The sequence below is a fragment of the Malaclemys terrapin genome, chromosome 18 (genome assembly GCF_027887155.1).
Source record: "Malaclemys terrapin pileata isolate rMalTer1 chromosome 18, rMalTer1.hap1, whole genome shotgun sequence".
NCBI classification, from domain to species: Eukaryota; Metazoa; Chordata; order Testudines; family Emydidae; genus Malaclemys; species Malaclemys terrapin.
The window spans coordinates 22,899,195-22,912,034 of record NC_071522.1 but is presented as its reverse complement, the minus strand read 5'-3'; the positions used below and the strand labels follow the sequence as shown (position 1 = coordinate 22,912,034).

Below are 12,840 nucleotides of genomic sequence, written 5' to 3'. Positions count from 1 at the left end.
GCCTAGGATCGCCTTTCTCTTTTTCTACAACTGCATCACATTGGTGGCTCAGATTTCTTGTGACTGAGTAAAACATCCAGGTCTTTCTCCTCCTCTGTCATTTCCAACTGACCAACCCACAACTTACGGCAGAAATTCTTGTTGGTAGTCCCTGAGTTCATGACCTTGCCCTTTGTACCATTACATTTCATCCCACTTCAGTCCTCCAGATCATCCAGTGCTTCCTGTACAATATTCCGATCCTCCTCTGTTAGAAGATGCCACCCAACTTTGTGTCATCCACAAATGTCATTCAGACACTTCTACTTTTTTGTGTCAAGGTCATTAATGAAAATATTGAATAAGCTTGTTCCCAAGACTGATCCTTGAGGAACTCCACTGGCAACCTCCCTCCAGACAGATAGTTTCCCTTTCAGCACAACCCTTTGTCCTCTCCCTTTAGCCAGTTCCTTACCCACCTTTCAATTCCTGTACCAACCCCCATCTTCTCCATGTTAACAGTTTTCCATGTGGTACTGTGTCTAATATTTTACTGGAGTCCAGATAAATCAGATCTACTGCATTTTCCTGTGTAAGAAATTAGCCATCTTATCAAAGAGAGATTTCAGGTCAGTCTGACATGAACTGCCTTTGTTTGTAGTGCTGTAGCCATGTGGGTCCAATAAAATGTATTACCAGTTTGTGTATGGAGGATCTTTAACCTGCTTGTATCATCTGTCAGGGTGAGACACTGCTTGATTCAAATCCTGCTTAGTTTTTAGAAATTAGACTGCAAATTTATTTTTGTTTCTTAAGTAACCAACTCTGATCTCTATGCCTGCAACTTATAATCACTTCAAATCTATTTTTCTGTAGTTAATAAATATGTTTGTTTTGGGTAAAATATAATGTGTTTTGGTTGAAGTGCTTGGGAAATCTCAGCCACAGGTGCCGACTTTCCAAAGTGCCAAGCCCTGCCTCTGACTCAGGCCCTGCCCTCCCTCCACCTCTTCCCCCAAGGCCTCACCCCCTGCTCTACTCCCACCCCACCTCTTCCTACCCAGTTCTGCCCCCTCCTCCCCATCCCTCGTAGCCTCCTGCATGCCACGAAACAGCTGATTGCGGTGGGCGGGAGGTGTGGGGAGGGAGAGGCAGGTGTTGATTCGTGGGGCCGGCCGGCGGGTGGAAGTCACTGGGGGGGAGCCGATAGGGAGGCTGCTGGTGGGTGCTCAGCCCCCATCTTTATTTCCCCATGAGTGCTCCAGCCCCGGAGCACCCACAGAGTCAGATCCTATGATCTCAGCTCAGTTTACAAAGGCTGGTGTGTGTCCATTCCACACTGAGGGTGGGTGAACTTACACTGGTCAGGCTTCTGACTAGTGCAAGATGGTACCGTTCTGGGGAGTAAGACTGGGGAGCTGGGAGGAACTGGCTGGAGCTTCCCTACTGATGGCTCATGAGTGGCTGGGAGATCGTTCATGTAATGCAGTTGGATGTGTCCCTGCCTGTGGATGTCTGTGTAAGTGCTGTGCCTGTCAGAGATTTGTTGCTTGACATCAGCATCACAGTGTGAGAGGAAGACCCTGGGTTGGTGGGACAGAGGGCTCAGGGGTCCCACAGTCCCAGTTGCACCCTGGGGACCCCATCACACCATCATTGGGGGGTTTTAAGAACAAGTTGGACAAACCCCTGTCAGGGATGGTCTAGGTTTATTTGACCCTGCCCCGGCACAGAGGGGACGAGCTCAATGACATTTTGAAGTCCCTTCCTGTCCTACATGTCTATGATTTCTTGTCGGCTGTCGTCTTAGTTCTAGTATCACTTTGAGGTGGTTATTCATCCAGTTACGTGTGGAGCTCTTCCCTACTAGCTTTGCCCTTTGCTTGGAATGCAAATTCCAGATCATTTTTGCCCCTTTGACTTACAGAAATTCCAAACCCCCTTGTGATGGGGTTTACAGAGCTCACACGATGGTAAAAGGAATGGTGGAACAGTACTGGGCCAAGTAGGCCCTGCTCCTCAGCAGCTACTGGGCATGCTTGCTATGGAAGACCTGCTTAAAAGGGAGCTCTGGCAGTCTGGCAGAGGGTGCATGGAGGAGACACTGGCTGCAAGAAGGCAGACAGGCTGCAGTCTCTGAGGCAGAGCAATCTACAGGGGAAGGACAGGGGCTGGCTGGGATCCCCTTTCTCCTGACTAAGAGGGGACAATTGGATTCCAAGGGTGAGCTGGGAAGCATCGCTGCCCACCCCCAGCTGAAGCCCTGAATTACCAACACTGTGTAAGCAGAAGGCTGGGCCATGCCCCAAACTGAAGGGAAACAATGAAGGTAGGAAGTGATATGGGGGAGACTGATCTGGAATGGCAGTCAGAGGGGACTGAGCCATCTCTTGCCTCTCTCCCCTGGGTTCTCCACTGGGATTTGATGGAGAGGGAGGGCCCGGGTCCCCCTATCCTTCCCTCCTCCCCCAGCCTCCTGAGAGATACTAGAGGACTCCGGGGGGCGATGAATGGTGGCTTGGCTGCTGGGCCCCAGGACTGCCTGAAAGACCAGCCTCAAGTCTCGGAGAGACTGTTTGTCCACAGTTTGACCAATAGGCCCGAGTGAAGCCTGCTACACTCCTCCAGGTTAAAGTCTCTTTGTTATGTGTTTGTACAGCACCTCTCTTGGGCCCCTCAGTGTTAACACAATACAAACAACTACTAATACAATTTTTTCTGCTTGGAGGAATGGTATTGTACCGGCAACTTTAAGGTGTCTATAGTGGACATTATGTAGGCTGGAGGCCCTCTACTATACATGAAAAATCAATGCTTTACCTGTTGTTGCATTCTCCAGTAATGGTCCGGTAAATGCTACTCTTCGGGCACTTAATGGAACGAATCTGATAGTCACAACCAGTTGCCTTGGAAATAATTTCCTTCTGCTTCCTACTTAGTACATCTGCAAGAGAAGCCAATCAGAGTGAAGCCATTTCCGTCATAATTTCTGGAACAGTCGCCAATAGTTCCATTTCATGGCTCCCCCAGTAGGAAAGCTCTACAGACAAATAGCATCTCATTTAAAAAACTCCTTCTAGTTTATACCAATAGAATACACAAGCTTTCCTGCAGGATAAAGGCCAGCTTCATATTCAGGAACACACTCAGTATTTCGTGTTCTAGGAATCATTTTGTTTGCCATCTTCATCTCTCAGCAGTTTTGGAGCATCTGAAGTGGAGGACAATTGGGACTGATTCAAAAGTGCTAATGACAAAATCCCTACATTTAGTATGCCTGTCTGATTCAAATACTGATGAGATAAAGTTCCTTTTGGGGGTTTAAAATGTATGGTATTTTCAATGACTATGGTTGTGACGTTGCACTCTATATGATTTTATGAAAATATGCTAATGTAACTGGAATATGCTTCATGCAAAAGATCTCTTGTAAGGTATCATTACAAAGTTTATAATCTACTGAGCGTGGTCATCCTATTTGTATAAATGTATCATTCTTGTATCTGGAACTAGAAATATGAAATATAACCCTGAGGGCCTATTGTAATTATGCAAAGTGTGGGCCATTAATGTTGTTTTGGAATCTTGATGACTTCCATGAACCAGGACAATTGATTGCAGATGGCTGTGTTTTACCTGTAAATCTTTCTGTATACGTGTGTGCTGGCAAGTGGGTAATGAAGTCTTAAGTGACATGTGATCATGTCACCTGAACTGGAATCCATCTTTAACAATTTATGAGTATACAGGGTAAAACGGATTTATTTGGGGTGTGGACCCCATTGGGACTTGGACATCTGAGTGTTACAGACAGGAACACTTCTGTAAGTGGCTTTCAGTCAAGCCTACAGCTGTTAGGAGACGTGGTTCAGACCCTGGGTCTGGGTTTGCAGCAGGCTAGCGGGTCTGGCTCAAACCAGGCAGGGCACTGAAGTCCTAAGCTGCCATGGCAGGAAAGCAGGGGCAGAAGTAGTCTTGGCACATCAGTTGGCAGCCCCAAGGGGTTTGTGTGATTCAACCATCACAATGGTGACATAATTTGAGGATAGGTTGAGGGGTCTAGGTAGGTACGAAGCAATGTGAGGATTAAAAGAATGATGGAGCAAGAGAAGAGGAAGCACGGTGGTAGGGAAAGAACATAATATTAATATGGGAGGTATTGCAAACTTGGAAAGAAGAAAGCAATAACAAGGACACTGAGAGTCGAGAAGCAAGGGGCCACACCAGGGTGTTTGTCTCTCAGTAGAACTCCCTGCAGATTTCAGGGTAATGTACTGCACTAGCAAATTATCATCACAAAACTGGAGTGAGACAGAAGGAACTTTAGAGAAGAGCAGCTAATCCAGCCAGTGGGCAGTAGGGACTAACTTCTGGCCAGGAGGAGCTAGGGGGAAAATGGAAATGGTGGGAGCTGGAACATCTGGGACACTTATACTAGACTGGACAATGAAGTAGCACATGTCCAGCTGGGAACAGCCCTGATGGGAAGGTGAGTAGATGAGCTAAGAGGTGGGTTCCTTTACCAGGATTTGTGATTGTGGCAGCACTCAACATATTTTGTCATTAAGGGGTTTCATGCCACACCTGGCTCATCAGGAGTTTGGATCCTGGGTATATTGGCCTAGAGCAGAACCACTACTTCACTCTCCTGCCATTGACAGAGCTGCTGCTAATTAGCCATCTACAGTCTTATGTGCACAGTACCTGTGATATTAAACTCTCCTTTCACCACGCGACGCAACTTCTTCTTCAGGAGGCTCAGGGTGGTTTCCATGTAATCGGCAACTCGGATTGCAGACCTGGTTCCTGCCACTGGCTCCTTTAAATGTCTCAGGATATCTGAGGGGCTGACGTCCTTTTTCCGGAATGCCGCCTTTGCTCTGGAAAAAAAGGACCCCTGAAGTGGTGCACCAGCCACTGCTGTCCACAGCCCAGCCCTCTAAAATGAGACCTGCATTGGTATGTGTGAATTAAGTCCAGGCCCAAACAACTGAGGAGACGAGCTGCAGCTGCCAGGTCTACATTGACCTTTCCTACACTCTGACCAGCAGCCTCAGGGTTCCCAGGTCAGCGCTGTAAGGGACACGCCGGTCCGGTCTGTAACCCCTGCTTGGCAAACATTTGCTATTTTCTGTAAACAATTCAACTTTGTGCTCTGCTTCTTCGTATACAGAATCATACTAATTTATATGACGTTATAGGTGCTTGGGTTTGTGAATTGCCTGCTAGGTGTGAAGGTAGTGGATCTCATGAGACCTCTAGAGAGCCTTATAGTTAGTGCTGGGGAGGAGCCAGTGGTCATGGTATGTGTAAGTACCAATGAGATAGGGAAAGGTAGGACAGAGGTCCTGGAGGCCAAATTTAGGCTGCTAGGGAAGAGACTAAAGCACAGCACCTCCATGGGAGCATTCTCTGAAATGCTTCCAGTTCCACACACAGGGCCATTGAAGCCGGGAGAACTGCGAGGTCTCAATCTGTGGATGAGACGATGGTGGAGGGAAGAGGAATTAGATTTATTAAGAACTGGGGAAACTTGGGGAAAGGAGGAGCCTATACAGGAGGGATGGGCTTAACCATAACCAAAATGGAACCAGACACCGGGCACATAACATTCAAAAGGTTGTAGAGGATTTTTTTATTTAAGGTCTGGGGCAAAGCTGACAGGTGTGGAGCAGCACGTGGTTCGGATGGAGACATCCCTTAGGGATAAATTGATTAAAGAGGGAACTCTAGATCCTACTATGAAGGGTAGGAAAGAAGTTGGTAAAGCCCAGGTGGGAGCCAGTGAGGAATAGTCAAATGTAAAGTAATCCCATTTAAACATACCCCACTACGTCATGCGTCTGACGTAGTGGGTATTCACTTATGTTCCAATACATCTGTTAGTCTATAAGGTGCCACAGGACTCTTAGTCACTTTTTACATAAAGGAAAGCAACTGAATATTGACAAAATGCACAAGTGCTTATAACCAAATGCTAAATATCTCAATATTAGGATGGGTGAACTAGGGTGTCTGGCATTAAATGAGGATATTGATATAGTAGGTATTATAGAAACTTGGTAGAATGAGGATAATCAATGGGACATGGCAATATTGGGGGGAAATGTACAGGAATGACACCGTAGGTCACGTTGGTGAGGGAGTGGCACTATATGTTAAAAAAAGCAGAGTCAAATAAGGTGAAAATCTTAAATGAATTAAACTGTACCACAGAATCTGTATGAGTGGAAATTCCATGTTAATACTGCCAACCACCTGACCCAGATGGTGACAGTGATGGTGAAATGCTAAGGGAGGTTAGAGAGGCTACAAAACCAGAAAACACAATAATAATGGGTGATTTCAACTCTCCTCCTATTGACCGGGTACATGTCAAACCTCAGGGCATATGCAGAGATAAAACTTCTAAACACCATCAGTGTCTGCTTCTTGGAGCATGTAGTCCTGGGACCCACAAGGGGAGAGGCAGTTCTTGATTTAGTCCTAAGTGGAGCTCAGGATCTGGTCCAAGTGGTAGTTATAGCTCAACTGCGTGGTGATAGTGACCATAATGTAATTAAATTTAACATCATTGTAGGGGGGAATGAACCAAAATCCACCACAGAAAAATGTAAGTTTATAAATGGGAACTACATAAGAATGAGGATGCCAGTTAGATAGAAATTAAAAGCAGTCACAGGCTAAAATGCCTGCAAGCATCTGTAGGCCTTGCTGGAGCCCTAGGCCTCACTCACTTTAAAAGCCAGAGGCAGAGCGACCAGGGGAGCGGAGCAGACAGGGGGCTGCAGACAGGGGAGCGGAGCGACCAGGAGGCTGCAGGCAGGGGAGTTTGAGAGGGAGTTTGACAGAAGGAGGCCTACGCTGGTTAGGAAGAACCGCAACACCTGTGCCAGCACTGCTTCTGTCTCCTCCACCTGCGCCTGTAGCCAGACAGAGTGCCTGAGCATGGATGCTCCTACCTAGATCCTGGTGTGGTTTTGCAGAGACGGTGACTTGCAATTTCCACTTACTGATATCCAGGCTGGGGGGTGGAGGGGATCCAATGTGAAAGTTGCCTGCTGGTGGAATCTCTCAGGCAGCAGGTGGGAGAGCTACAGGAGGAGGTGGCTAGATTGAGGAGCATCCGAATCCACGAGCAATTCCTCGACAGTGTCCATGTGGAGACAGCTGAGGTAGCTGTCCCAGTACACAGGACTGCTGACACACCACTGGTGGAGGAGGAGATGGCTCAGGGTGGACACTGGCAGCAGGTTTCTTCTGGCAGCAGGCAGTGCTCCACCCCTGCTCCGAACCCTCCCGCCGTGGTAATAGGAAACTGTTATGCTCTTCTTCATACAGGAGAGAAGGAATCACACCCTACAGTAGAGGAGGAGAAGCCTCATACCCCTAGGGTTGGGAGATCTGCTGCCACCACTGCGAATAGGAAATGTAGGGTAGTGGTGGTCGGAGACTCTCCTCTGAGGGGGACGGAGGCGCCCATCTGTCACCCTGACATTTCATCTTGGGAGGTATGCTGCCTGCCAGGGGCCCGTATCCGAGATGTTATGGAGGCATTGTCGAGGATTATCCAGCCCTCTGACTACTACCCCATGCTACTCATCCATGTGGGCACAAATGATACTGCGAGATGTGACTGAGTGGACCAAGAGTGACTACAGGGCTCTGGGAGTGAAGGGGTTTGGAGCGCCAGTGGTATTCTCTTTGATTCTTCCTGTCAAAGGTAGGGGCCTGGGCAGAGACAGGTGCATCGTGGAGGTGAATGCCTGGCAGTGAAGATGGTGTCGCCAGGAGGGCTTTGGCTTTCTTGATCACGGGATGCTATTCCAGGAAGGACTGCTAGGCAGAGATGGCGTTCACCTTTTGAGGAGGAGAAAGACCCTATTTGGACACAGACTGGCTAACCTAGTGAGGAGGGCTTTAAACTAAGTTCGATGGGGACAGGTGAGCAAAGCCCACAGGTAAGTGGGGAACATGGAGACATGGGAGATGGGTCAGAAATAGTGGAGAGCGTGGGCCATAATGGCAGAGAGAAAGGAGGGTCAGGGCAAAACTGGGAGGCAAGATCAAATCAGTATCTTAGATGCCTATATACGAATGCGAGAAGTATGGGTAATAAGCAGGAAGAACTGGAAGTGCTAATAAATAAATACAACTATGACATTGTTGGCATCACTGAAACTTGGTGGGATAATTCACATGATTGGAATGTTGGTGTGGATGGGTACAGCTTGCTCAGGAAGGATAGACAGGGGAAAAAGGGAGGAGGTGTTGCCTTATATATTAAAAATGTACACACTTGGATTGAGGTGGAGATGGACATAGGAGACGGAAGTGTTGAGAGTCTCTGGGTTAGGCTAAAAGGGGTAGAAAACAAGGGTGATGTCATGCTAGAAGTCTACTACAGGCCACCTAACCAGGTGGAAGAGGTGGATGAAGCTGTTTTTAAACAACTAACAAAATCATCCAAAGCCCAAGATTTGGTGGTGATGGGGACTTCAACTATCCAAATATATGTTGGGAAAATAACACAGCAGGGCACAGACCATCCAATAAGTTCTTGAACTGCATTGCAGACAACTTTTTATTTCAGAAGGTTGAAAAAGCTACTGGGGGGAAGCTGTTCTAGACTTGATTTTAACAAATAGGAAGGAACTTGTTGAGAATTTGAAAGTAGAAGGCAGTTTGGGGTAAAGTGATCATGAAATCAAAGAGTTCACAATTCTAAGGAAGGGTAGAAGGGAGTACAGCAAAATAGAGACAATGGATTTCAGGAAGGCGGATTTTGGTAAGCTCAGAGAGCTGATAGGTGAGGTCCCATGGGAATCAAAACTGAGGGGGAAAACAACTGAGGAGAGTTGGCAGTTTTTCAAAGGGACACTATTAAGGGCCCAAAAGCAAGCTTTTCCGCTGAGTAGGAAAGATGGGAAATGTGGCAAAAGAACTTCTTGGCTTAACCACGAGATTTTGCATGATCTAAAAAATAAAAAGGAGTCATATAAAAAATGGAAACTAGGACAGATTACAAAGGATGAATATAGGCAAACAACACAGGAATGCAGGGGCAAGATTAGAAAGGCAAAGGCACAAAATGAGCTCAAACTGGCTATGGGAATAAAGGGAAACAAGACGACTTTTTATCAATACATTAGAAGCAAGAGGAAGACCAAGGACAGGGTAGGCCCACTGCTCAGTGAGGAGGGAGAAACAGTATCAGGAAACTTGGAAATGGCAGAGATGCTTAATGACTTCTTTGTTTCGATCTTCACCGAGAAGTCTGAAGGAATGACTAACATAGTGAATGCTAATGGGAAGGGGGTAGGTTTAGAAGATAAAATAAAAAAAGAACAAGTTAAAAATCACTTGGAAAAGTTAGATGCCTGCAGGTCATCAGGACCTGATGAAATGCATCCTAGAATACTCAAGGAGCTAATAGAGGAGGTATCTGAGCCTCTAGCTATTATCTTTGGAAAATCATGGGAGACAGGAGAGATTCCAGAAGACTGGAAAAGGGCAAATATAGTGCCCATCTATAAAAAGGGAAATAAAAACAACCCAGGAAACTACAGACCAGTTAGTTTAACTTCTGTGCCAGGGAAGATAATGGAGCAAGTAATTAAAGAAATCATCTGCAAACACTTGGAAGGTGGTAAGGTAATAGGGAATAGCCAGCATGGATTTGTGAAGAACAAATCCTGTCAAACCAATCTGATAGCTTTCTTTGATAGGATAACGAGCCTTGTGGATAAGGGAGAAGCGGTGGATGTAGTATACCTAGACTTTAGTAAGGCATTTGATATGGTCTCGCATGATATTCTTATCGATAAACTAGGCAAATACAACTTAGATGGGGCTACTATAAGGTGGGTGCATAACTGGCTGGATAACTGTACTCAGAGAGTTGTTATATTAATGGTTCCCAATCCTGCTGGAAAGGCATAACAAGTGGCGTTCTGCAGGGGTCTGTTTTGGGACCGGCTCTGTTCAATATCTTCATCAACGACTTAGATATTGGCATAGAAAGTACGCTTATTAAGTTTGCAGATGATACCAAACTGGGAGGGATTGCAACTGCTTTGGAGGACAGGTCATAATTCAAAATGATCTGGACAAATTGGAGAAATGGTCTGAGGTAGTTTAACAATGACAAATGCAAAGTGCTCCACTTAGGAAGGAACAATCAGTTTCACACATACAGAATGGGAAGAGACTGTCTAGGAAGGAGTCTGGCAGAAAGGGATCTAGGGGTTATAGTGGACCACAAGCTAAATATGAGTCAACAGTGTGATGCTGTTGCAAAAAAAGCAAACATGATTCTGGGATGCATTAACAGGTGTGTTGTGAGCAAGACACGAGAAGTCATTCTTCCGCTCTATTCTGCGCTGGTTAGGCCTCAGCTGGACTATTGTGTCCAGTTCTGGGCACTGCATTTCAAGAAAGATGTGGAGAAATTGGAGAGGGTCCAGAGAAGAGCAACAAGAATGATTAAAGGTCTAGAGAACATGAGCTATAAGGAAGGCTGAAAGAATTGGGTTTGTTTAATTTGGAAAAGAGAAGACTGAGAGGGGACATGATAGCAGTTTTCAGGTATCTAAAAGAGTGCCATAAGGAGGAGGGAGAAAACTTGTTCACCTTAGCCTCTAAGGATAGAACAAGAAGCAATGGGTTTAAACTGCAGCAAGGGAGGTTTAGTTTGGACATTAGGAAAAAGTTCCTAACTGTCAGGGTGGTTAAACACTGGAATAAATTGCCTAAGGAGGTTGTGGAATCTCCATCTCTGGAGCTATTTAAGAGTAGGTTAGATAAATGTCTATCAGGGATGGTCTAGACAGTATTTGGTCCTGCCGGGAGGGCAGGGGACTAGACTCGATGACTTCTCGAGGTCCCTTCCAGTCCTCGAATCTATGAATCTATAACAGTATGAGTCAAAGGCTGTGAACTAAAGTGGGCTTGGCCTTAGCAGAATATCAACACATGAGGTATTAGCCAACCAGGTAATCACATTCCTGCCTGGAGAAGGTACTGAAACCCCTAACGTTCTAAAGTGAGACATTCCTAGGAGATGGTACAGGGACAAGGGAATGACAGGTAATGGAAGAGGATGTTTTGTTCAAGCTAGCAGGTACAAGGTACAGGATAATAAAAAAAACATATGGTACGTAATACATAACTTGTTGGTGTTCTGACAAAGTCAGGCTGGACAGCTGTAATAGTGGTGGAAGGCAAGTATATTAGTCCTAGAATGATAAAGGTAGTTTCCCCTATAAGATGAAAAGGGGTTACCTCCAGTTAAATTAGGGACACCTGAGTCCAACTAAGGGGTGCCTGAGACCTTTAAAAACCCCTCCTCCAGTGAGAGAGGGGAGGGGAGCTGAGCTGAGCTGCTCCAGGGTGGAGGGCTGTTCTCTTCCCTACAGGGGAAGCTACATAACAGATTTCCTGTTTAGGGGAAGGACTGGCACCTCACAGCCAATAATAAAGCCACCCACTCTCAGAGTGAGGGTAGGGAGAGGTATTCTCCATTGTTTTGTGTTGGAATTGGTTACTTTCTTTGTTTGCAGAGGGACACTCCATGGATCTGCCCCAGTGCCTGCCTGGAAAATACTGGGGAATAAACCCCATGTGGGAGATTACAAAGTAGCAGCCGTGTTAGTCTGTATCCGCAAAAAGAACAGGAGTACTTGTGGCACCTTAGAGACTAACCAATTTATTTCAGCATAAGCTTGTGCCACAAGTACTCCTGTTCCATGTGGGAGAGTAAATCCTGTCCAGAGTGGGCTGACTTACTCCAGGCCCCCACTGCCAGCGTGGGGAGCACTGAGCCCACCAAGATGCAGGAAGTGCCTTGCCACAGGTGGTGTCAGGAGTGGGATCTTGGCACAGCAGGCTATCCTAGAGGCAAGATAAATCACCCCGGTAGCGGGGTGGTCACCCCGCTCCTGCCTGGAAGGGCTTAAAGCAGCCTGGGCTGTGGTGGAGAAAAGGGGAAAATGGGGCTGATGGGGAAAGCAACCACAGCTGTAGCCGGTGCAATCAGGGCCCAGCTGGCCCTTATAAGAGGGCAGTTGGCCAGAAGCACAGACAGTCTCGCTCTAGCTGTTGAGAGGAATGGGCCTGGCTGCTAGGAGCTGAGCAGGGTAACTAACGTGGAGCAGGGCTGGGGAAAGGCTAGAATAGCTGGGGAGCTTCGGCCTGGAAAACCCCTGGGCTGCAGGCCTTGCTAAAGGCCGGATAAGGTACCGGGGTTGCAAAGGGGCAGCCCAAGGGTAGGCAGAGGCAGCAGGTCCAAACCTTCCTTGCCGACGATGAGTGGCAATTATATTGCAGTCTGCCCCAGTGAGCGGGGGCTAGATGGTGACTGGCAGTAGCCAAAGACTGAGGCGAGGTGGAGATAGAGGGTGGGGTGGGGGGGTTCCCCAGAGAGGAGAGACCCAGATCTGTGGGGGTACTGCCAGGGGGCAGCACCCCGGCCTGATAGGGGCACCAGGGTCCAGGAGGGACTCGGATCCACTGGCAAGTGGGACACCGGCTGGCAGAGGGCACTTCAGAGGCTGGAAACGCTAATTCCCTGGATGACCAGCAGGAGGCACCGCACCGGTGAGTCGACACCCAGTGACAACCCCCAAATTGGACAACATAGTGAGGCGCTGGTGCAGGCCGTGTCGGTACAACAAGAGGATACCAGGGTCCAGATGGCCGCCCAAGAGGAGTCAGTCCAGTTACATCAGGAGACGAATCAACTGCTGATGAGCCAGGCAACCCAGAACTGAGCCACCCTGCAGGAGGTGAACCAGCTGAAGGCCCTGATCCCTCCGACATGTGGTCATGACAGGATGTGATCCCTAAGGGCCAGCAGTTACC

At 47.4% G+C, this 12,840-nt stretch overlaps 1 protein-coding gene across 3 annotated transcripts in view; it reads right to left on the bottom strand.

Moving 5' to 3' along the window:
• The window catches only part of LOC128825537 (myeloperoxidase-like), a 94,732-nt gene that overhangs the window by 31,715 nt on the left and 50,177 nt on the right, over positions 1–12,840 (bottom strand). For all 3 annotated transcript variants that reach the window (XM_054008111.1, XM_054008112.1, XM_054008113.1), the window contains 2 exons: positions 4,684–4,859; positions 2,800–2,923 (listed from right to left, as the gene is read on the bottom strand). In XM_054008111.1, the coding sequence (XP_053864086.1) occupies positions 2,800–2,923; positions 4,684–4,859 (300 nt within the window). The remainder of the gene's footprint in view (positions 1–2,799; positions 2,924–4,683; positions 4,860–12,840) is intronic.